Genomic DNA, 23,288 nt, shown 5'->3' with positions numbered 1-23,288 from the left:
CTTCCAAATACCTTGGCAACAGCTTGCAATGTTTGCCATGTCATCTAGTCTTCAAGACATAAGCAAGTAGAAAGTGGTGTGAGGACCCCTGGGTATCATACAGCTATCATGGTAACAATCCCACTGTAAACAGATGGCAGGCAGCTAATGGTATTGCTCACATATGTTCTATGGAGCGCAGATGCCAAAAAAATTGAGTTTTCATGAGTGGTGCAATTTCATTCATGGCAATTGGAACAGAACCAAAACCCCAATATTTGTATCTGATTTAAAGTTAGGATATAGTCATATTGACCTGCAGCTGCAGGTATGGCAACAGGAAAGCTATCAGCAAATCTGCATTGCACTAATAACTGTAGCAATTAAAGCCCAAGCACATATCAGCCTTTTAAAGTGGCCAGAAATTGGTTTTAGCAGATTGGAGCTTCAGTACTAGGAGAACAACAGAAGTACTGTTTTTGACACATTAGTGGTAAATCTGCACTGGTGCCTTGTTTACTACCGTACAAGCTCCATTAGATGTGGACTGAGACTGACTGTAGGAGGCTCCTTGTTTTGAATGACTCAGTGTCACTGAATAAAATATGTTACATATTAATAAGAGGGTAAAATTAGTTTTAACCATGGCAGTCATTCATTCTCCTGTGGTCACCACTTTAAGAAGTCAGTGTGATAGATGTGGCAAATTCCTGCAATATCCTTGGGGGCCAGGGGGAACCTTATTGGATTAAGTGTAAGAATCTTTGGAGCCCATTAAATGCAAAGGTTATGTATTATTGTAGCCACTGATGATCAAAAGTAACAAGGTAACAGACTAGCATGGTCTTTTGGACAATATGTGTGAAGTTAAATTACTGGGAAAATCTCTAGAGGGAGGAGAATGCAAATACCTTCTGCCAATTCTGCAAAAACCTACCCCGAGGAAGGGACCATTGTCCACAGAATACCTGTTCCAGAAATCTGAAGATCAAAGGCCCAAGTTGTGTAAAGAAAGAGACTGAGCTGCCCAGTCACTGTGTTTGTTCTGAGCTAAAGCAGTTATGAACTTGTAACCACAGAAAAACTCCTTAGTGGGGTTTACAGGACTTACTCCTACCAGAGCCCCTGCTGGAGTTGGGGATTAATCTCTAGTAAGCTTATTAGTATATGCGTAGGCTCCTTTATTGTTTTTAATATGTTTTCTCTGTAATGCTTTTGCTTTAAGAATAAATGTGCTTGCTTAGAAAGAGCTGCCTGGTAACTTTCAATTGCTGACATTTACAGCTGTTCATAGTCTTCGGAGAGAAAGCAAAGTACAGATGCTGGCCCATTTAGGCAGTATTGTGTGCTGGGAATATCTTCCCATAGGCAAGGAGCTGTGTGGCCTAGAAAAACCCCAATCAGGAGGGAGACAGAGGTGGATCTTTGTCCAAGAGAGGTGATTGCTGATGAGCCAGGAACCAAGAGGGGTCCCCTTGGTGGATCACGAGGGAGGGAAATATAGGTGCAGTTGCCCTGGACTGTGACAGTCAGCATTATAAAAATCTGTATTTTGGGGTATCATACTTAAACGAGCATACTGACCAATCAGGCTGACCAACCACTCACGTATATATGACTCTCTCCTGTAGTGAAATGTTATACTTTTGATTTCTATGCGTGTACTATATGAAAACTAAAAACATTTTCACGACAAGAATTGTGCCTTAGGCGCAGGATATTTTAAGACATTTTAATTAAAAAGTTACTGTAGCTAGTGAGAAAAATCAGCAATTAAAATCACATGGATGCATAATATATGATATTGTCAAATATAGCCTTACATTTCTCTTGGAAGAAAGGAAGGAAAATAACATAAGTCCTTACATTAACTCATGTGAGGTGGAAATCTTGATCTTCAGAGATATGTCAGAATATATATGCTGATACATATCCTAAGCCACAAGATTGCATCTGATCTTCTGAAATCTAGAGCTGCATCCAATTTTGTGCCTACTTTAAGCATGCAGTGACGGAAATTGTGATGCCATTCAAGTTATAGTCTGTGGCAAATCTACTTGGCCATTGGCACATATCTGTTGGAGGTCTAGTTGGAGTAAGTGCACATGCAAGCTAGGCCCACAATTTTATTACAAACCTAGGTGCCTGATTTTTTGAAAAATGAGGCTCATAATATGTTAATTGTCCCATGACGCACTCTGAAGTTGCAGGGTAATGGGACAAATCTCCAGCAAGTTTTCCATTACAACCCTAGAATGGTCAATAGTTAGAAATTAAATCAATGTGTTTGCTGAACACTGGTTATGGTGCAATAGCTGGAACTTCATAATGATCTGTCTAAGTATTGGGCCAGATCCCAAACTCCCTGTGCCACCCTGGCAGAATAAACAGGCTGGGAAACTGGCATAACAGCCAGCCCAGGATGCTCCTGGAGGCAAAGAGCCAATACAGCTGGCACTACACTATGAAAACCCTCCAGCCAAAATCAGATTAAAGCAATCCTGGGTCCCCCTGTGGCTCTTCCCCTTTAAGCCCATCTCTTTGCCATGGCTGTGCCCCATTGTGGAGTAGCAGGGGGGTACTTTCCCTCCCAGAAGCAGGTGCAACAGCCTGGTGCTTCCTTCTCCCCACAGGAATTACAGCTGGGATCTCTTCCCTTGAGAAGCAGGGACAGCCAATTAACCCTTTCCCAGGAAAGAGCCAGCCAGTACTTACTCCTGAAGCCAGAATGTACCCGGTTGGGTGGCTGGGCTGGGCCCACTGACACTCTTCTCCTGCAACATAATCATCTACTGGAGTAGTGCTGGCAAGGCTCTTCAGATCAGCAAGCCTTGGAGTTAACACCCCATTGAGATATATGTAACAGTTCACACCTCAGACCAATCACTTCAGGTTGTCTACGAATGTCTTTGTTATGGTTACACTCAGGTCACTTTTTCAAAGAGTCTACAAACTTAGTCTGTGCCCCAAAGTTCACAGAACATAAAAAATAAAGTTTGTAAAGTTCTTAGCATAATTTAGCACATACTGTATAATTAGTCCACAGGAAAGTACTCTCATATGCTTTGATTACATTTTCAATAGTTCTGGTACTCAACATCCAGCATCTTCCCCACCCCAGATGCAAAACTTTGCCTAGTACGCATTTTGAGTATAGAAATTACCCAACTTCTCTGGGTGTTTTGCAATTAACTAATAGTGTCTCAATCAGCCCCACACTTCAGCCATTGTCACGTGCTGTAGAGAACAAATAGGGAACAAATATTTGATAATGGGCTCTTCAATCAAGCAGAGAAAGGTACAACATGATCCAATGGCTGGAAGTTGAAGCTAGACAAATTCAGACTGGAAATAAGACATTTTTAACAGTGAGGGTAATTAACCATTGGTATGATTTGCCAAGGGCCATGCTGGATTCTCCATCACTTGCAATGTCAAAATCAAGAAAAGATGTTTTTCAAAAATATCTTCTCTAGGAATCATTTTGGGGAAGCTCTCTCGCCTGTGTCATAAAGGAGTTCAGACTAGATGATCATGATGGTCTCTTCTGGCCTGGGAATCTGTGAAATCTAGATTATTTTAATGGAGAATAATTTTGATAGATTAACTGAGCAAAAAGAAAAGGAGTACTTGTGGCACCTTAGAGACTAACAAATTTATTAGAGCATAAGCTTTCGTGAGCTACAGCTCACTTCATCGGATGCATTTGGTGGAAAAAACAGAGGAGAGATTTATATACACACACACACAGAGAACATGAAACAATGGGTTTATCATACACACTGTAAGGAGAGTGATCACTTAAGATAAGCCATCACCAGCAGTGGGGGGGAAGGGGGGGAGAAGGAGGAAAACCTTTCATGGTGACAAGCAAGGTAGGCTAATTCCAGCAGTTAACAAGAATATCTGAGGAACAGTGGGGGTGGGGTGGTGAGGAGAAATAACATGGGGAAATAGTTTTACTTTGTGTAATGACTCATCCATTCCCAGTCTCTATTCAAGCCTAAGTTAATTATATCCAGTTTTCAAATTAATTCCAATTCAGCAGTCTCTTGTTGGAGTCTGTTTTTGAAGCTTTTTTGTTGAAGGATAGCCACTCTTAGGTCTGTAATCGAGTGACCAGAGAGATTGAAGTGTTCTCCAACTGGTTTTTGAATGTTATAATTCTTGACGTCTGATTTGTGTCCATTCATTCTTTTACGTAGAGACTGTCCAGTTTGACCAATGTACATGGCAGAGGGGCATTGCTGGCACATGATGGCATATATCACATTGGTAGATGCGTAGGTGAACGAGCCTCTGATAGTATGGCTGATGTGATTAGGCCCTATGATGGTATCCCCTGAATAGATATGTGGACAGAGTTGGCAACAGGCTTTGTTGCAAGGATAGGTTCCTGGGTTAGTGGTTCTGTTGTGTGGTGTGTGGTTGCTGGTGAGTATTTGCTTCAGATTGGGGGGCTGTCTGTAAGCAAGGACTGGCCTGTCTCCCAAGATCTGTGAGAGTGATGGGTCGTCCTTCAGGATAGGTTGTAGATCCTTGATGATGCATTGGAGAGGTTTTAGTTGGGGGCTGAAGGTGACGGCTAGTGGCATTCTGTTTCTTTGTTAGGAGACGAGAGCTGAGGAAGCGTTGTTCTAAGTCAGCCATAAAAATGTTGGCATACTGTGGGGCCATGCGGGTACCCATCGCAGTGCCGCTGATTTGAAGGTATACATTGTCACCAAATGTGAAATAGTTATGGGTCAGGACAAAGTCACAAAGTTCTGCCACCAGGTTAGCCGTGACAGTATCGGGGATACTGTTCCTGACGGCTTGTAGTCCATCTTTGTGTGGAATGTTGGTGTAGAGGGCTTCTACATCCATAGTGGCTAGGATGGTGTTTTTAGGAAGATCACCAATGGACTGTAGTTTCCTCAGGAAGTCAGTGGTGTCTCAAAGATAGCTGGGAGTGCAACACACCTCTGACCAACATATTAACCCACAGAGACCTTCCTACCAACACTACAAAAAGAAGGATTCTGGGTGGACTCCTCCTGAAGGTCGAAACAGCAGCCTGGACTTCTACATAAAGTGCTTCCACCGACGTGCACGAGCTGAAATTGTGGAAAAGCAGCATTGCTTACCCCATAACCTCAGCCATGCAGAACACAGTGCCATCCACAGCCTCAGAAACAACTCTGACATCATAATCAAAAAGGCTGACAAAGGAGGTGCTGTCGTCATCATGAATAGGTCAGAGTATGAACAAGAGGCTACTAGGCAGCTCTCCAACATCACTTTCTACAAGCCATTACCCTCTGATCCCGAGAGTTACCAAAAGAAACTACAGCATTTGCTCAAGAAACTCCCTGAAAAAGCACAAGAACAAATCCGCACAGACACACCCCTAGAACCCCGACCTTCGATATTCTATCTGCTACCCAAGATCCATAAACCTGGAAATCCTGGACGCCCCATCATCTCAGGCATTGGCACCCTGACAGCAGGATTGTCTGGCTATGTAGACTCCCTTCTCAGGCCCTACGTTACCAGCACTCCCAGCTATCTTCGAGACACCACTGACTTACAGTTATTTCCCCATGTTATTTCTCCCCCCCACCCCACCCCCCACTGTTCCTCAGATATTCTTGTTAACTGCTGGAATTAGCCTACCTTGCTTGTCACCATGAAAGGTTTTCCTCCTCCCCCCCCCCCCCGCTGGTGATGGCTTATCTTAAGTGATCACTCTCCTTACAGTGTGTATGATAAACCCATTGTTTCATGTTCTCTGTGTGTGTATATAAATCTCCCCTCTGTTTTTTCCACCAAATGCATCCGATGAAGTGAGCTGTAGCTCACGAAAGCTTATGCTCTAATAAATTTGTTAGTCTCTAAGGTGCCACAAGTACTCCTTTTCTTTTTGCGAATACAGACTAACACGGCTGCTACTATGAAACCTGTCATTAACTGAGCAGGAAGTGATTAGTATTGGACAAAGCTTGCTGTCAGCTCAAAAACTGGCCCATATTGAGCTAGTCTCCCAAGCTGGAAGTCAGACTATTTGCAAAATTTGCAGGATTTGCTCAGCGGTCATAGACAATTAATTGTATCTTCTTCTTCCCATGCATAAAATGCTATTCCTTACAAAGAAGCTGTATGGCTATATTAATACTTGTAACAGTGCTTTGAAATCCACAGATGGTAGATGCTATAGAAGTTCAATAATAGATATACTAACAGTGGTCCACCTCACCAAAACAGCATAATGCAGTGTGACATACAATTACTGTAGGACATAGAACATTATTATGGGTAGGATGTGTTTAGAGTGAATCTAGACCAAGCTTCAAGCAAACCCCTCACTTCCCAAAGAGGTTCCAGGGAAAAGTTTGTTTGTATGTATAACTCAAACCTTCCTGTTTCAACACCAACCCTGACAAGATCCAACAATTTTGACTGAGTTTTACTTTAAGAATTAGTTCATTCAACTCAAAAGTTGACACTCACCCACACTGAACCCATTGAACAAAACAGAGTATTATACGCCCGAAATCCAAAATGACAAAGTTTAGCCCAGCTCAGTGTCATCACAACAGAGCTCATATGTCCCAGTTTTACTGGGACAATCCCTATATTTCATCTAGTGTTCTGATGTCTTAATATTTGGGGATGCCCATTTCTCATATCAAAACATTTATTTATTTTGTATCTAAAAAATGTTTAAGATATTTTACCATGCCAACATAAAATGTTTACATTGACGACTACTAGATAGCAAGTGTGTGTTTTGTGCCAACCATTATTCAAGACCAAAGCTTGTCAGGTGACAATATTGGAATGAGCCTGATGAGTTAATAATTATGTGCAACTGATGCAGAAAAATCCTTCTACTCTGTTCTCAAAGGAGTCTGTCTGTCTGTGTGTCCCTCACTTCCACTCTCTATAATGTCCCAAACAGAACTTTTCCAATCAAATGGGGAGGTAAAAGAAAGGAGCTTGAATGTGGAACAGGTGTTTATTTGCAATTCTAAAGCATGTTGCTACATACATTACACACTTATTTTTATAGGAAAATTACTGTATTTTAAAAGGATAGTGAAAGCAGGTGCAAGAGATGGGCTGCATCTTTTGGTTTAAAGACCAAGTGAAACCTTTTCCCATTTTGGATGCAGAGACAGTTGATTTCCCATTTAAACTTCCCATAAAGACCCAGTTTCAGCAATGTTGTGTGGTACACTACTGATTGTTTTACACTAGAGTAACAATTCTGCAGAATAAGTAGTAAGTTAGTTTGATTTGAAGATGTATAAGTAAAAATGGCAGTACAATGGAAAGTTAGTTTTCATACAATTACCAGCATTTTATTCTCTAAGGAATTGCCTTCAAATTAGCATAATTCTCTACCGCACTCTAAATTATGACAGCACTTTTGACCAGTAATCAATCCAACACTGTTAGTGTTTAAAAACTTTACCTTCCTTACACCTTACATTTCTGATCATCTATCAAAAATGCTAATGTACACATCTAACAAATCCTGTCACAAACATTGACATTGCAACGCTTAAGTGCTATACCACTGATGAGACTGCTCTGAACATGTTGTTCTCAAATCTCCAACTGTTAGCTTTATCGATTAGATGACAGTAAAAGAAGTTCAGTTATATAACTGTACAATTCTATCATGCTATTTTACATCAGATATAATGAAACTGCACCAGGATAATTTAGTTTCCCTTACTTAGCTTCTGAATTTGGGAAGGGAATGTTAATAGAATAGGTAACTACCTAAGATTATGCTTATCTGCAACTTTTGATGTTCTATTTTATGTAAACAAAATATTTTTCGATGATGCTTTTGTTCCATGTCACTTTTGCTTAAGTATGTTTAAAGTGCAACAAAAGCTTCAGGGAAATGTAAGAATAATGAATTCCAATTGGTTTGTGTCTCAGAAAATGCATCACTGGATCTGTTGAAAGTTGCTGCCAACAACTCCCCGTTTCTGAAAGTGGCTTGGATCGTAAAAATCTCCTGTTTGAATTAGTAAGAATTTCTCTGGCTCAAAACCACAGAAAGTTTTTTTCCTTTTCATTGTAGCAGAACATAACTTTCTAGAAATCAAAATGTTAATACAAAGCTAGTGAGTGCACTTAGTTACTGGGCATCAGTCATTGCAACACAGTTTTCCCCATTCCTGTACAAAGCTTTCTCAGCTAGTTTCCTTCTTGGCAAAGCACACACACACTTAGAAAAGTAAAAAATTGCTTACCTTGAAGAAGCTCCGAAGAAAATACATTATACTTAGCATTTTTGGAGGTTTAAAAAATGAGGAATCGTTCAATCCTTACAACATCTGAGGCCTGTGTGAATTCCTACACTCCTGCTGTGTCTTTGGTTACATGCTTTCTTGTTGCTATTTTGGACAGTCTTAGTACAAGAGAAGCATATGAGCCATGCCAGGAGCTTATGCTAAGGAGTTGCATAACAATTAGGGCTTATCTGTGCTGTGCTGTACAGTACAGCAATGCAAACAGGTTTGTTCACAGTTTACTGGCTCCAGAGCATTTCTAGTAGGCATGCCCAGAGTGATGCCACTGTATTTGCTAAAGAAACTAAACCAAGAATGGCTATTTGTGAGCTCTACTAAAAGAACTGGTAACCAGTGAAACTAGAAAGCACAACACATGTTCACTTACATTCCCTCCCCCCGCCCCGCCCCAGCTTCTGTTTTTGTCAACAGCAATCTCAATTAATGGGTGTTAAATTTACTACAGTCATTTAAAGGGAGAGAAGACAACAGCATAAGCCCTCTGTCTATCCCTAAAGCTGAAGACAACTGGCAGGAATGATGCATTTTGCAGGTCAGTATTGTAGGGTACAGATATATTCAGTTTATGTTAATTTTTTTCTCCCCCATACATTATGAGATTATGTAGGCTTTTATTTATGCCTTTGTAGTAGGCAACTTATGCCTTTATGCTTTTGTAGTAAAGGATCTGTCCACATTTTGTTGCGAGCTTTAGAGGTTTATAATTTACTCAAAATTAAAGACAGGTAAAAATTAAAGGTATATAAATGAGATTGTGGCCTGGGGATGGTTAGTGGGTTGTCCCATCCCCAAGGGGGTGGACTGGGAGTAGAGTGGCATGGCAGGTCAGGTGTGTGTGTGTGTGACTACATGGCCCTGGCCTCCTGGCCTGGCCCAACCCACGACAGGGATCAGACCCTAGCTTGCTCCATGCTCAGCTCCAGTCCAGGCCACTGCTGCTGCTTCCTATCCAGCCTGCCCATGGCGTGATGCTGACAACGTATGGCGATTAGGAACCCCAGCCCGGCACACTCCAGAGCAGCTCCCAGCAGACCCAAGGGAAGGACTGCAACACTGGCTATCTAATGACAGGTTTCAGAGTAGCAGCCGTGTTAGTCTGTATTCGCAAAAAGAAAAGGAGTACTTGTGGCACCTTACAGACTAACAAATTTATTAGAGCATAAGCTTTCGTGAGATGAAGTGAGCTGTAGCTCACGAAAGCTTATGCTCTAATAAATTTGTTAGTCTCTAAGGTGCCACAAGTACTCCTTTTCTACTGGCTACCTAGTAGCTGAGACTGGGATCCACCACTTGCAGCACAAGCAGTCATGAGAGGGGGCTCTGCCCCAGCAAGGAATCAAGGTGAGACCAGGATCTAACATGGAATCACAATTTCTGTGCAGTCTGTGAAATCTAGGGTTGCCAGTCCTCCAGGATTGTCCGGAGTCTCCAGGAATTAAAGATTAATCTTTAATTAAAGATTAGGTCATGTGATGAAACCTCCAGGAATAGTTCCAACCAAAATTGGCAACCCTTGTGGTTTACACAGGACCTTATGGGAGCACTTATACATTATTTCAATTATCAGGCACTGGTACTAGCATCCTACATCTGTTTTTCATTAAATGATAGCTGGTGTTGAGTAGTTCAACTATTCAAAAGTCGTACCAAAAAAATCTTAACAAGCAATGTATTTTCTGTCTCAGTACACTGAGTGTGTGCGCTTCTCTGTGCAATCACTCACAGACTGCATCACCTGTGCTCTATCCATTAATCCATCTCCCCCGGACTAATTCTAACATTCCAAAGCTCTGCGCATCTTCATACAGCCACTACAATATTTTTTTTAAAAACGAAACTGCTAGATCTATGGTTTGATTACTGTGGTAACATACGCATACAGGTATCTGATGGGTAAGGCCCGTTTAGCCATTTACACACTCACTCTGCACATGCAATTATTGTAACAGCAAAAGAAAGTTAGGATTGTGATTGTTCATATCACTACATACCTAACTTAATAAAAACCAGGCAAGCAATTTGGTTTGAGTGTTAGCATAAGCCTGCAAATGCAATACAAGCTGTGGTTTAAACTGCATGGTGTGCACTCATTACCAAGTGACAGCTTTGCTTTAATGAAGTTGTGTTCCTAGCTATTACAAATGCCAAATCTCAAAACTTCCCTAGCTCCTGGAATCATGAACCTCAACTTTCATATTTGTTTTAAAAGAGTAAATGTCTAGCCCTAATGGCTGGGGGGAGGGAGTTGAAAATACAACTCCCCAAAAAAGACTCAAAGCAGAAGGCAACTAAAAACCTAAAACATATCTTTAAAATCTCAATTTTGGAGACCTGAAATTTTGAATATTTGTGATTGGCAATATTGACATTTGGGTTATTGTGTGTTCTAAAAAGTTATTGTAATGTTTTTGGATTCTGTTTTCCTATTTATTAAAGACATTGCATGTAGATCGATTTCTCCTGGCTGACTCTTATTGATTAATTGATCCCCTAGGTCATGTCTTTACAAGATTCAGGCCAGAGCATTCTTTGACAATGGCCTGACATCAGGCTATTTCAATTGAGGAGGGAAGTGCCCTTTAAAATATAGTCAAATTCTTACTACCATAAAGGATTCACTTTATTTAAAGAATAAAAAGGGAAATAAAACCACATATCTGTGTTACAATATTGAGGGCTACATTTTTAAATTAGCACCAACCCACATGTGTAAACGACATCAGTATTTTTGGGGGTCCATTATGTTATTTGTGTGCATAGGTGCCTCTTAAATTGCAATGTGAGAATTTAATTGTTGAGAGTCTGACCCAAGCATTTCACTTAAATGCAGAAAAGCCAGGAAATTGAAAGTTCAGACTAAAACTCCAAGCAGAGGCTGTCCTTAACTCACTCTCTTGCCTGCGTCATGTATTCTTTCCATAGGCTGAAATATCAGGCTGGATTTTTAGCCTTAACCAAGTTCCTTTTATAAATCAGTGTTTTTGCTTAGATGTTTTATGCTTTGAGATTTGTGCATTTTATTCTGTTTCACAAAAAAGACATACAAGTTGTGACATTCCCCTAATCTTGTAATACTTTTAAGAGAACCACATTTTGAATCATACAAGAGATTTACAAGGAAGACTCTAGCAAGTCAGGCCTTTGCAGAATGTCTCTCTCAAAATACCATTATAGGGTTACATTAATCTTCTTACTTTTCTTGGAAATACAGGTTCACTGTCTATGAATAGACCTAACAGTCTGGATGAGAATCTGCCACATGAATTAAATTGAGTTATGTTATGTACAAAATCCACTCTACAAGAATCTTCCCCTCATTCTACATCCCAAAATACAGAAGTTACCCTAGAAATCTCCCTCTTAGGTAAAAACATTCCTTTCCAAATTGCTGTGATCAGTTTTTACACTGATCTGATTCTGATGTTTCAGTTACTGCAATAGTGATTTTTATTCTCTTTTGAGGCAATAAGAAGAATTTATTGCCCAGTTACACCTGGGTAGCCACTGCTAATGGGGAATTTTTCTGTGCTCTTGTGTATCTTCTTCTGCTCATGGTAACAGGTGGCCTTTTTAAAATCAAAGAGGAGAAAGGCAGTTGAAATGAGCAACTGTATCACAGAAAAACAACACAGAAGATTGTCTTTTGACAGGGCCTGGACAGACTAATTTTTAACCTACTTTTAGCATTGTACAAAACTTAGAAGATGACATGGACCCTAGCCCAATGACTTGCAGTTTAGGAGACCAGACAACATAAGACACCTGGTCCAAAAATCTTCAAATTTGTGTCTTAAAGTTAGGCACATAAATCCAACTAAACACCTCGGCTGGAATTTTCAACGGGAATTGGGCACCCACTCTCATTGAAACCCCAGGCCTACAATGGAGGAAGACTTTTTGTGGCCATAATTTTGATAGTTGCCACTTTACTATGATTAGTTTAATACCACTAGCTTTTAAGGAGATTTTAAAATAAATATTTCAAGCAAAGGAGAAGGAGGGAAAACAGTTTGCTGGTATCATTCCAGTCTTGTAGCTTCAAGGGATGACACGTACTATCCCATGAGCTGTGCATACTGGGGAGAGGATTTGGAAAATGTCCCAATTTCTTACCTTTTGTGGGGGGTCATATAGCCTCATGGAGCTCGTGGCAAGAGAAGTCTCTGCACTTCCAAGAGCAGGGACTGCAGTTGTGGATTGTAATTAGGCAGGCAGTATGTGTATGGGACATAAGAGTTCTTAGCTCTCCTCCCTCCCCTCAGAATCTATAGTTTAGACATTTTGTTATCTTCTCTACTTCAGTAAAGACACACGGGACCATTCGAACAAGAAACAGAGTTATTGTGGTACATGCAACTTTAATGTACACTTCCTGTCTCCTGAGCTCTGACCTGTGCAGCCTTAATGTTCTCTTCATAGGGTCTGACACAAAAGCCTTTGAAGTCACTAGAAAGACTTCCATTGACTTTAATTCACTTTGCATCAGGCACGTTGTTTTTCATATGAAAATACAGAAGGCGGGAGTTGGAACTGAAAAAAAACCCCCACAGAGTTCTAACAATGGGGACTTTCAGTAGTCACCCACATGGGTGGCCAGGGATTAAGTGACACTAGACCACTGCAGCAAACCAAATTGCACTGGCTGAGCAGGATGGACTAAGCAACTTCCTAGACTTTTAATCTAATTTCTCTGATCAGATAATCCATTTTCATTTTGTTAGTAGTTGCACATTCGCCATGAGGCCAGCCAGTCAGTTACTATTATCACAAAAGATAATTCTTTATATGGTCCAACATGTTGGTTCAAGCACTCTTAAAGGCACTATGAATTTACCATCTGCAATCTCAGCAGTGAAGTTTTCCATCTGTATGGTGTGCTACAGATTCTGGAGATTATTACTAGAAACAGGCCGGGATGGAGATAATTATTTCTACTCTGCACCTTCCTGCCAGCTCTCAGCAGGTGAACCTAATCATCCTTTGATGCTAGTAATGCCTCCTCAACCCAGTTGCATTTCTTGTGTCAAACCGTTCCCCATGTAATGACTAAGGGTACATCTACATTGCGGCTGGGTGTGTGACGTATCCACATTAACTGTACTCTAGCTAGCTTGCTAAAATTAGGAGAGCAGATGCTGCGTCGTGCACTTCGGTGCGGGTTGCACAAGCCAGCTTGAACCCCTGCCCAGGTACACTTCTATGTTTAATGAGCTAGCTAGAGTAGAGCAAGTGTGGGTACATTTGCATGAGCTGCCATTCACATCCCTGGCTGCAATGTAGAAGTACCCAAAGTCAGAAGTCCAAAGCAGTTTCTAAATTGGTCTTGTCATGTGAATCATGACACTAGCCCCTGAGCGAGTTTAAAAAAAAAAAAAAAAAAAGATTCAATATATAAGGCTTAATTCGTCTTGTGAATTTAGATACTTAGGCATCTATATAGGAAGAAAACCTCCCACATTTACACATGCAATGCATCCGCAATGTCTTATTAGACAGAAAAATACCTAATTAAAGAGATGATTGTATAAATATTGATCTAGAATGAAAACCCTGCTTGCAGAGATATGCATTTCCTCAAGAAAAGCTGAACACTTGGCCACAATAAAATTAATACTCCTTATTCTTACACCAGCCATGTCGACATTTCTGACCCTGCAGCTTTCAAATTCACTAGGAACTGACTGAACACACAAGAGTCCATGGTTTCCTCTTCCTTCCTGCTGAAGGCTAGAGCTCTCTCACATTTATCTATTTTCATTGAATCTTCGATATATTTGTGTCTTATGAGGAGACAAAATGATTCCTGACTCATACTAAAACTAAAAAGGAACGGCAAATGCAATTGGTCCCAGAGCAGAAGTTATGCAGCTTGCAAAGAGAACCTTGCAACCAGCAACAACATATCCTCTGATTATTTTCCTCAGTACAGAAGAGAAACTGCATTGCACAAGCTATTCCCCTACCCCTAACTGAGATGCCTTTTTGAAAGGGAAACTTTACTGGGCAAGACTACTGGAGAAGCTAAAAAGCAGCACGGATCCAGATGCAAGGCTGGTGCCATTTTACTGTAGCCCATTATGTGGGCAGAGAAGGTTTTTGAAAAGATGCATTAGAATGTTAAAGATTATAGTCGCCTCCTTATCTTTGCACTGAGAAGTTCTTCTCCATTTCCTAAGGCTTGTTATGCTGTAGTATAGTATGTGCTTTTTGTATTGTCCTTATTGAAGAGGACAGTTTGCAAAAGGAGTGAGAAGTTCTCCACCAAACATTCCACTCCTTCAGGGAGCCAAATAATTAATCTCTTGTAAATTGCAGTGGTTGAAATCAAAGTTAGCTGTCCTGAGCCCAGTCTAATGTTTTGAAAAGCACAAGTAACTTGGGACCTAAATATTGGCATTCTAGTCCAAAAAAAGAGATAGATTACTATTGTTTTAGAAAACATTGCAGATATTTGTTAGTTTAAAAATTCCATGCGGTATACAGCTACTGCATTTGCAACAATAAATAATTACTTTTAACCTTAAACACAACTGATATAGATTAGTGCCAGTAACATAACAGCAAACAGAATTCTTAGCAAGTTTGAGTTATCATACTTGTAGATTTCAGAGTAGCAGCCGTGTTAGTCTGTATTCGCAAAAAGAAAAGGAGTACCCGTGGCACCTTAGAGACTAACAAATTTATTAGAGCATAAGCTTTCGTGAGCTACAGCATCCGATGAAGTGAGCTGTAGCTCATGAAAGCTTATGCTCTAATAAATTTGTTAGTCTCTAAGGTGCCACGGGTACTCCTTTTCTTTTTGCGAATACTTGTAGATGTGGAGCCCATGTCAATACTGACAATTGTCTCCATATTGGCATCAAGAAGGAGCTGGATGTAGGTCCCCACATGAGTGTGGAAGGGAAGAATAGAAAAGCCTGGAGACAGACATGCGCTAAAGAGGATTCAAACATTTGTCTCCTGAATCAAGAGTTAAAGGTTTTGTTCTGGATGTTGGAACTCCTAAGCTACCAGTTGAAATCCTAGTTTACTCAGAACTAAGTTTGCAGTGATGAGAAGTTATTAAAGCAGCTATATGAGACTGTACAGATTGTGTGATTGGTCTTGATCACTGTCCCGTTTCCCCTCCCACCCCCACCCCCCCCGCAGCTGCTAAACTGCAAAGCCATGAAGGAGAACTCCATCCCGCTCTCCAGAATCAGGTAGTTTGCCTTTGATCACAGATCAGACAGGCATCAAGTACTGAACAAGTCTGAGCACACAATGCGTTTTCAATCTGTATTCCATTCCAAAGAGAATAGGAAGATTAATGTAAAACAACAAATCCTGTTCTTTGAGGTTCATTTCCATTTATATTTGAGATGTGTTTAACTTTTGAGAAAAGTAGGACCTTTAAGACTAGCAGATGCCCACTGATACAATGACAATTTGGTACTGAATTCTGCTTCAAACTGCCTGAGAACAGTCAAACGAGGTCTTGGGCAGTACTATGTTTGTACATGGCTACATTTCTTAAAGAGGAATGTCATTCAGCATTACACCAGGCCTTCCCAGCCTCACTGCCTTTATTTTACTAATCAACTCATGCTGGGAAAAGGTTATGCCATGTGGATTCCCTATGTGTTACGTTTCAGAGTAGCAGCCGTGTTAGTCTGTATCCGCAAAAAGAAAAGGAGTACTTGTGGCACCTTAGAGACTAACAAATTTATTTGACCAGTGCGAAAGCTTATGCTCAAATAAATTTGTTAGTCTCTAAGGTGCCACAAGTACTCCTTTCCTATGTGTTATGTTTCCCTTCAGGCAGATGTACTACTGCAACTGAAGTAAATGCATACGGTGCAAAGCAAATAAACTAGCCAGCTGAGACTTTCCTTTGCCTCAAGGAAAACTCTGCTGGCATAAAGCTGGCAGAGGCAGCATAGCCACCTCCTGTGCCAGCCTTCCATTCCACCTCTAAGTTATAGTCTGGGTGCAAGGCCGGGGTACAGACTAGGACCATGGGGAGCACAGCAAAGAAGAGCTCTTCTATTCCAGGCCTCCAATGGCATAGGGTCATTGAGGGACCTCAAGCCACCAGCATGAAGTTACAGCAGCACCTCATCAGCAATAGGTTAAGTCAGAGCTGGGCAGCAAGGAACCAGGAATCACAACCACCCCACCGCACCCTGGATCTGCACTCTGCTCAGGCCCAGCTGAGAATCCAGCCCACTAGCCGTTATGAACCCTGCTCTATGCCTCTTTCTACCCCCCACATTCCCTGACCCACAAGGCATTGCTTCAAAGTTATTCTGAGAAGCAGCCTAGAATGCCCGCAAGAGTCAATACCTGCAGCAGAGGGAGGAGCACACAGCGTACTCTGCTGCATCAACACCAGACAAATTGCCCCCAATGTCACATCACTTCGCTACCTCAAAGCACATGAGCAGTAACTGATACAATCCAATGTTGTGCATTAACAGCCTGACGTGTTTGATCATGAGAGTAAAAATAAATACAGCTATAATCAATGTTGTTAAAAATGAGACATTAAACTTGATTTTAGGTCAGAGCCCTTGTATCAACCATAGGATTCAGGCTATTATATGAGTCAATATATGACCAGATGGCCCCCAAGGAGTTTACAATCTGAAAGCTTGATTATATTAAAACCAATGATAAGAGCCCCATTGGTGTCAATGGCAGCACAAATCTAATACTTGCTCAAATCAGGCACAGTTCAAGTATGTAATGCAGATAGGATGATGGGCCAAACTTTCAAGGTGCATGATATTTATATCTGTTTTTCTAATCTTGGAGGGTTACCAGGCAGTGCAGAAACAGTATTCTAAGAAGGGATTTGACTAGAAAAGGAAATTATTTGGTTGCCAATGAGAAGGAAAGAGTTCCAGACATAGCATGTCCACACACAAGTCTGGGGATATGGCCAGACTCTTGGCTCACCCTGTGATAAGCTCCTGCGGCACCTCTTAAGAAATTCTGCTAAAAGCAGTCGAGGTTGCAAGGTAATCCAGTGTTCAAGATGGAGCCAATTCTTCAGTCACTAACTACTTCACAACAGAGAAATAAACAAGGCACTTATATTCTAGGACCGAATAAGCCCTTGCTTGATCCATGATGGCTGTTTTGCTATTCTACAGATCTTTGAACCAGTCAAAACCAAACACATGACACATGGGCCAGATTAAAAATAATAATGGAGGATGTGGGGCTCAACATGCAGCAGAAAGAATCTGACTATATATACACACATTTCCTGCACTGGATATAGCATTTCTGTCATATAGTGTTACACACTTGAAATTTTACACATGGACTAAGCCCACGAACTGGCTGCCACACAACCCAAAGCCACAGACTCTTTAGCGTATGGGAATAGAGTTGCTTACTGTAGATTGTGTCAACCTTTTAAAAAAGATAAAAGTGTAACTTGCTTGCCTTCTTGCTCCCCCACCTTCTCGTTTTAGCTGCACTCTTTCCTGTAGCAAATTGTGGCTTGCTTTTTCCTACACTGGTCTTCAATGTCCATCTTCTCTCTCTCCCTTCTTATATCTCCTTTTCCATCCACATTACATTGTTTACATTCTTCCTTGTATATTATGTTTCTTACTTCTCCAGTCACCTTTGGCTCCTCTTACTCATGTAGGGTATGCCTCATTAGAGTTTGGAACCACAGTTCAACCAGCAACACACCTTATGGGTAGGCTCCAGTCACCTTTCCTTCACTACCTCTTAGAGACCAAAGTCTCGTCTACACCAGTGGTTTTCAAACTTTTTTTCTGGAGACCCAGCTGAAGAAAATTGTTGACACCCATGACCCAACAGGAGCTGGGGATGAGGTGTTTTGGGTGTGGGAGGGGCTCAGGGCTGGAGCAGAGGGTTAGGGTGCGGGGGTGAGGGTTGCAGGGTAGGGCTGGGAATGACGGATTCAGGGTTTGGGAGGGGGCTCTGGGCTGGGGTGCAGGAGGGGGTCAGGGCTCTGGGTGCAGGCTCTGGGGTGCAGCAGGGGGCTCTGGGCTTTGTGGGCCTCAGGGCTGGGGGTTAAGGTATGGGAGGGGGTCAGGGCTCTGGGCTGGGGGTACAGGCTCTGGGGATGAGGGGTTTGGAGTGTAGGAAGGGGCTCTGGGTTTGGGAGGGCTCAGTGCTGGGGCAGGGGATTGGGGCACGGGCTTACCTCAGGCAGCTCTCAGTCAGCAGCACAGCGAGGGTACTAAGGCAGGCTTCCTGCCTGTCCTGGCACCACAGAGCGTGCAGCACACTGGAAGTGGCCAGCAACAGGTCCGGCTCCTAGGTGAAGTCATGCAAGTGGTTCTGAGTGGATCTCGCCCTCAGGTACCGCCCCCCTCAGCTCCCGTTGGCCAGGAACCAATGCCTAGGTGCCAGACCTGCTGCTAGCTGCTTCTGGGTCACAGCGTGGTGTCAGAACAGGAAGGGACTAGCCTGCCTTAATCGGGGCAGCACCGCTGATGGGACTTTTAACAGCCTGATCGGTGGCACTGACCAGAACCGCCAAGACCCAGTGCCTTACATTCCACGACCCAGTACTGGGTCGCAACCCACAGATTGAAAACCACTGGTCTACACTACACTACAGGCAGCTGGCATTGACCTGACTATGGAAGGGTCTACACTTAAAGTTCATTCCCACCAATGTAACTGCCCCCTTATGCTGACTTAATCACTTCACGTCCGTGAGTGGCATAGAGTCAAGGTCAATGTAGTTAGGTTGACGCAATGTCAGTGTTGACACTCCGTTGTTTACATCAACTATTACTGGCTTTCAGGAGCCATCCCACAATGCTTCACACTGACAGTACAATTGATACAAGCGCTCAGGGTGAGGACACACACCAACACAATGTTTTACAAAAACAAACAATGCCTTAATAGGGTGAGAACTAAGCTGGACAAATGCAGTTACAGCTGCAGAACGGATACTTCTTTAGAGACCATTCGTTGGGATTTCTGCTTCAAGCACCAAAAACTCATGCTATTTATGTCTTTGCTGTTCCAAGTCCTTGTCATATATTTACTATGTGTTTCAAGGATTAACTATGTGTCTATTGACTGCAGCTGGAATCTATTAATTTAACAGCTAAGAATTCAAAACTCAGCCATTGATTAGTGCCAGAAGATTTACACCACTCTGGCTACATGAGGGACTCACTTAATATTAAAGATATACTTCAAGGTAGATTTTCTGCACACTCTGCCCTCTGTCTGTGTATTCATTTGAGTGACAATGCAAGTATTCATTTAAGTGACTGATTAATAACGTAATTACCCGTATACAATTTTAAAAGGGGGATGTGACAGAGCATGTAGAGTATGAATAACAGATTTGAATGTGTGTATAAGGGGAGGAGTCAATAACTGAAACCATGCAAGTAATGACATATCCAGACCTTTTGTTCCACCAGGAATTTTACTCTTCCTCCATCTCCTCATTGCGACATTTCCATGGAAGGTTAATCTTTGCAAAATTGACCCCTTCTGTTATCACACACATTAAATCAAACATCCAGAGCTCTGTTGAGCCCTTATGATGCTTGCCTCCATCCAAAGAAGGCCCAACCTCAATGCTAACCTTTTCCCCAACTCTTAGTGGTACTAGCTCATGTAGTCTTTGCACTCTGTGAGAGCAATGGTTTAAAGGTGATGTCCCCTGCACTGCAGCTGTGGTTCACGCCATGCCCTCTCTTACATATGGAGGTCACAATGGAGCCCTAGGAATTAACTTGGAGAAGCACCGATTGAGTGCTTATAGATTCCAGAGTTTTATTGTGAGCTGCAAACTAATGAAAACATCGCTGCGCATTTTTGGATAGAACTTGCACAGCCAGAACCACTTGAGAGCAGATCTATTCACTGCTGCTTATATTTCAGACCAACAGGTTCATCTTGGTGCCAAAACTATCATAGTATGTTAAAGCTTTTCCACAAAGCTGAATATTAGGCCTTTCCTATATTCAAATATAGTATGCAGTTTAGCAGAAGCAGTCTTGTTTTCCAGTAGCAGTGCCAGAGCAAGTGTCTTCATAGAATCAACTATCACAATACATGAAGTTTGCTTTTATTGTTTGTCTAATAACTGCTATTTGCACTTTGCTCAGATTATAAATTATTTTACAGCTACTTGCTGAAGTACCGCTATTATTTAATGAATTAGCAATAAGAATATTTTAAGACCAACCAGTTTTTAATGTGGATAACAGACAGTAGCAGGGAAATTATTTGAAAAAAAAAAATTACAAAACTTTACTTATGGAAAGCTAGATGGCTTAGATAACTGCTAATGGAAAACACACCTTCAAATTTTCATCATTAGCTCAGACCTGCTCTGGTTGATAGAGGCTGAAGTAATTGTAAACAGGCACTTGCACTGGCTAAGTACCAAAGTCAAAAAGATAGATGACTAGGACACTGGAAATTGATGCCCTTGAACAACTAGTGGAATTTGTATAATGTTGACTTTTGTGTGTCTATTTTCAAGCTTTAGGAGGCAACGTTAAGTTTGGGTGGGCAGAGAAGCAACATGTACGATATGAAACCCTATTATCCTCAAATACTCTTCACACTAAGGGTCACATTGTAAGTTCACGATAGATCCACAGGCCTGAGGTACCCAGGATAGTGATAGTTCAGCTATTTTACAATGGGTCAAATCCTTTCCTTCCTCCAAGTTTGAGTGAACAGGTTGTGATAGGCTGAATCCCAACCACAGAAATGCCCTTTGAAGGGCAGAATCCCACCGTGAGGGCTACAATCTTCCTAAAAGAAGGTTAACAAGTAGATTTGCAATCCACTGGCTACAACCCTAATCAATCTCCAATAGCTTTCCATACCATCTTGGATGGAGCCCAGCTCTATGGCACAGAGAGCCAAAACCATTGGTATTGGCCTCCTGCCCCTTCCTATGAATGGCAGCACTTCCCTTGTTTTACCCACTGTATAGTGAGACCTTAGTATCCACAGAGCAGGAGACCAGATTTATAGGCATTGAAATATTTCATATACTGTAATAATCTGACCACCAAGCAAATCCAGATATGAAAGACTCTAACCTTCATTCACCTTAAGTATTGCATATCCTATAATACACAAGTAGTGCTCGTGTGAAAAAGTAAGCTGCGAACTTCAAGCTGTTTGGTAGGTTTCTCTCAGAATATGACCTAGGTTCCAATTGTGATATCAGGAAGTGCATCTGTTAGGTTAGCTATATACTGGGGCTACCTTCAGTTCTTGTGTACAGATAAGTTCTAATTCTATATTCCATAGGTAGAAGGCAGCTGCAGTACTTGCATAGGGTGGGCTTAAAAGAAGTTACCAGCTAGTTTTCTTGTGTGCTGTAAGAAGTGGAAGCAGTTGGATCTTGAGCAATCCATATGCTAGACATGCCAACCATTGCAACACACCGATGATCGCTGCTGGTGTTCTTTACAAGATGAATATTCAAAGAGGTTCAGATACCAAATTATACCAGGATTTCATGTATCACATATATAGTATAATATGAAACAAAGAAGCAGCTAAATGAAATTTATTCAAGATGGCAACACTGAATATCCTGTACATAGACTATTCAACAAAGACTTTCTGAGCAATCCCAAGCAACTGAAAGCTTCCATGGTGACTTACACAATATTTATTTTGTAGCATCTTTCTGCTTACTCGAGATCCTCTTTTTCTGGAGAGGCAATGTGATGAAGCATTTACTGCATACAGAACATTGGAAGCATAATCCAAAACAATGTTCAAGAGCAGAAAGTGACTGTATTGATATATTTAGGTCCACATTAATTCACAAAAGCAAGGAAATTCAGAATAAGGTTAAAGAACTGGAAAGACACGTAAGAAAAAAAGGGAATGTGTTTTTTTTTTTTTATAAGAGACTTCATTTTTTGGCTTCCAGGAAAGGGCTGAATAATTTCATTGTAATACCATGACATTCTCATAGCAAGTTTTAATGATGTGACATGGAAAATCTGAGAGATGTAGACACTGAGACAAAAAACAATATTGTTAAAATTATGTCTCTAGTCAGAGAAACTGGATATGGATAATCCAAGTTATGGAAGAAGCCAGGGAAGCAGAAAATTACCTTTGAACATTGCTTGAACAGTAGTGCCAAGGATACATTTTAAAAACAATCATCACTGAGCCCAGAGCCTAATGCTACAAAGAGTAGGTTGGTCAGGGTTCCCAGTAGAAAGGCCCAAAGAGCAGCAGTCTGCTGGGAAACGTAGGCCATTTGGCAATTCTGAGTTTTAGAGATGAGTCAAGTTTGGGAAGATTTGTTTTATTTTTTACCAGACCTCCCTATTACTTGTATGTCTTAGAATTCTTTGAGAGCCTTGAGTAATAAATTACAATGTTTGTAGGTATAAGAATTAAATCTTCAAGTGTGTGTATATAATGTTATGCACATTTTGTTATACATGCACACTGATGTATTTGTACACAAGATGAACGTGCTAGTCAAAGTTAACACATACCTATATGTAACCATAAAGCCACTTCCATTTTGGTTACTGCTCCTTTCCACTACACTTCACCAGTCTTACAAAAGCAGTCTGGATAAAATACCTTATCATAGAACTGTACAGCATAAGAAGGAAGGTGGCAAAAGAGGGTAAAGCCTTGCCAAAGGGTGAGACAGAAATGATATCTGGAAGCATTTCTGGAAGAAGACACTGAAAAAGAATCAAAGGGTCCTGAGCTTTGTTTTTTGTCATTGATAACAGTACTGAGAGCCAGTCACAGTACTGAGAGCCAGTCACAATTAGCAATAAAGCTTTATGTGCTGTGCCATGATTTCTTCTGTGTCACTAAGGGTTTGGTTTTGGGTATAATGGGGTGCTGGGTGCTCCCCTTGGGTCATTGCCAGCTAGTGCTTTCCTATAAAAAAGGCTATATTCTAAAACAGGTTTCAAGGAAATGCATAGTGCTCAAGAGAGATGCCAAATTAAAAGATGCTATTTTCTCCAGCTCTCAGTTATG

At 41.4% G+C, this 23,288-nt stretch overlaps 1 protein-coding gene across 3 annotated transcripts in view; it reads right to left on the bottom strand.

Annotated features, from left to right (window-relative positions):
* The window catches only part of ARHGEF4 (Rho guanine nucleotide exchange factor 4), a 329,416-nt gene that overhangs the window by 249,572 nt on the left and 56,556 nt on the right, over positions 1–23,288 (bottom strand). The window contains exon 1 of one of the 3 annotated variants that reach the window (XM_043492842.1): positions 8,232–8,525. The exons of the other annotated variants lie outside the window; for them this stretch is intronic. Within the exon in view, the coding sequence (XP_043348777.1) occupies positions 8,232–8,270 (39 nt within the window). The 5' untranslated portion in view covers positions 8,271–8,525. Of the gene's footprint in view, positions 1–8,231; positions 8,526–23,288 lie in introns of those variants that run through there. 3 annotated transcript variants of the gene reach the window in all.

The sequence above is a fragment of the Dermochelys coriacea genome, chromosome 9 (genome assembly GCF_009764565.3).
Source record: "Dermochelys coriacea isolate rDerCor1 chromosome 9, rDerCor1.pri.v4, whole genome shotgun sequence".
Classification (NCBI taxonomy): domain Eukaryota; kingdom Metazoa; phylum Chordata; order Testudines; family Dermochelyidae; genus Dermochelys; species Dermochelys coriacea.
Note: the sequence above shows the minus strand (reverse complement) of the source record. Positions and strands in the feature narration are given on the sequence as shown.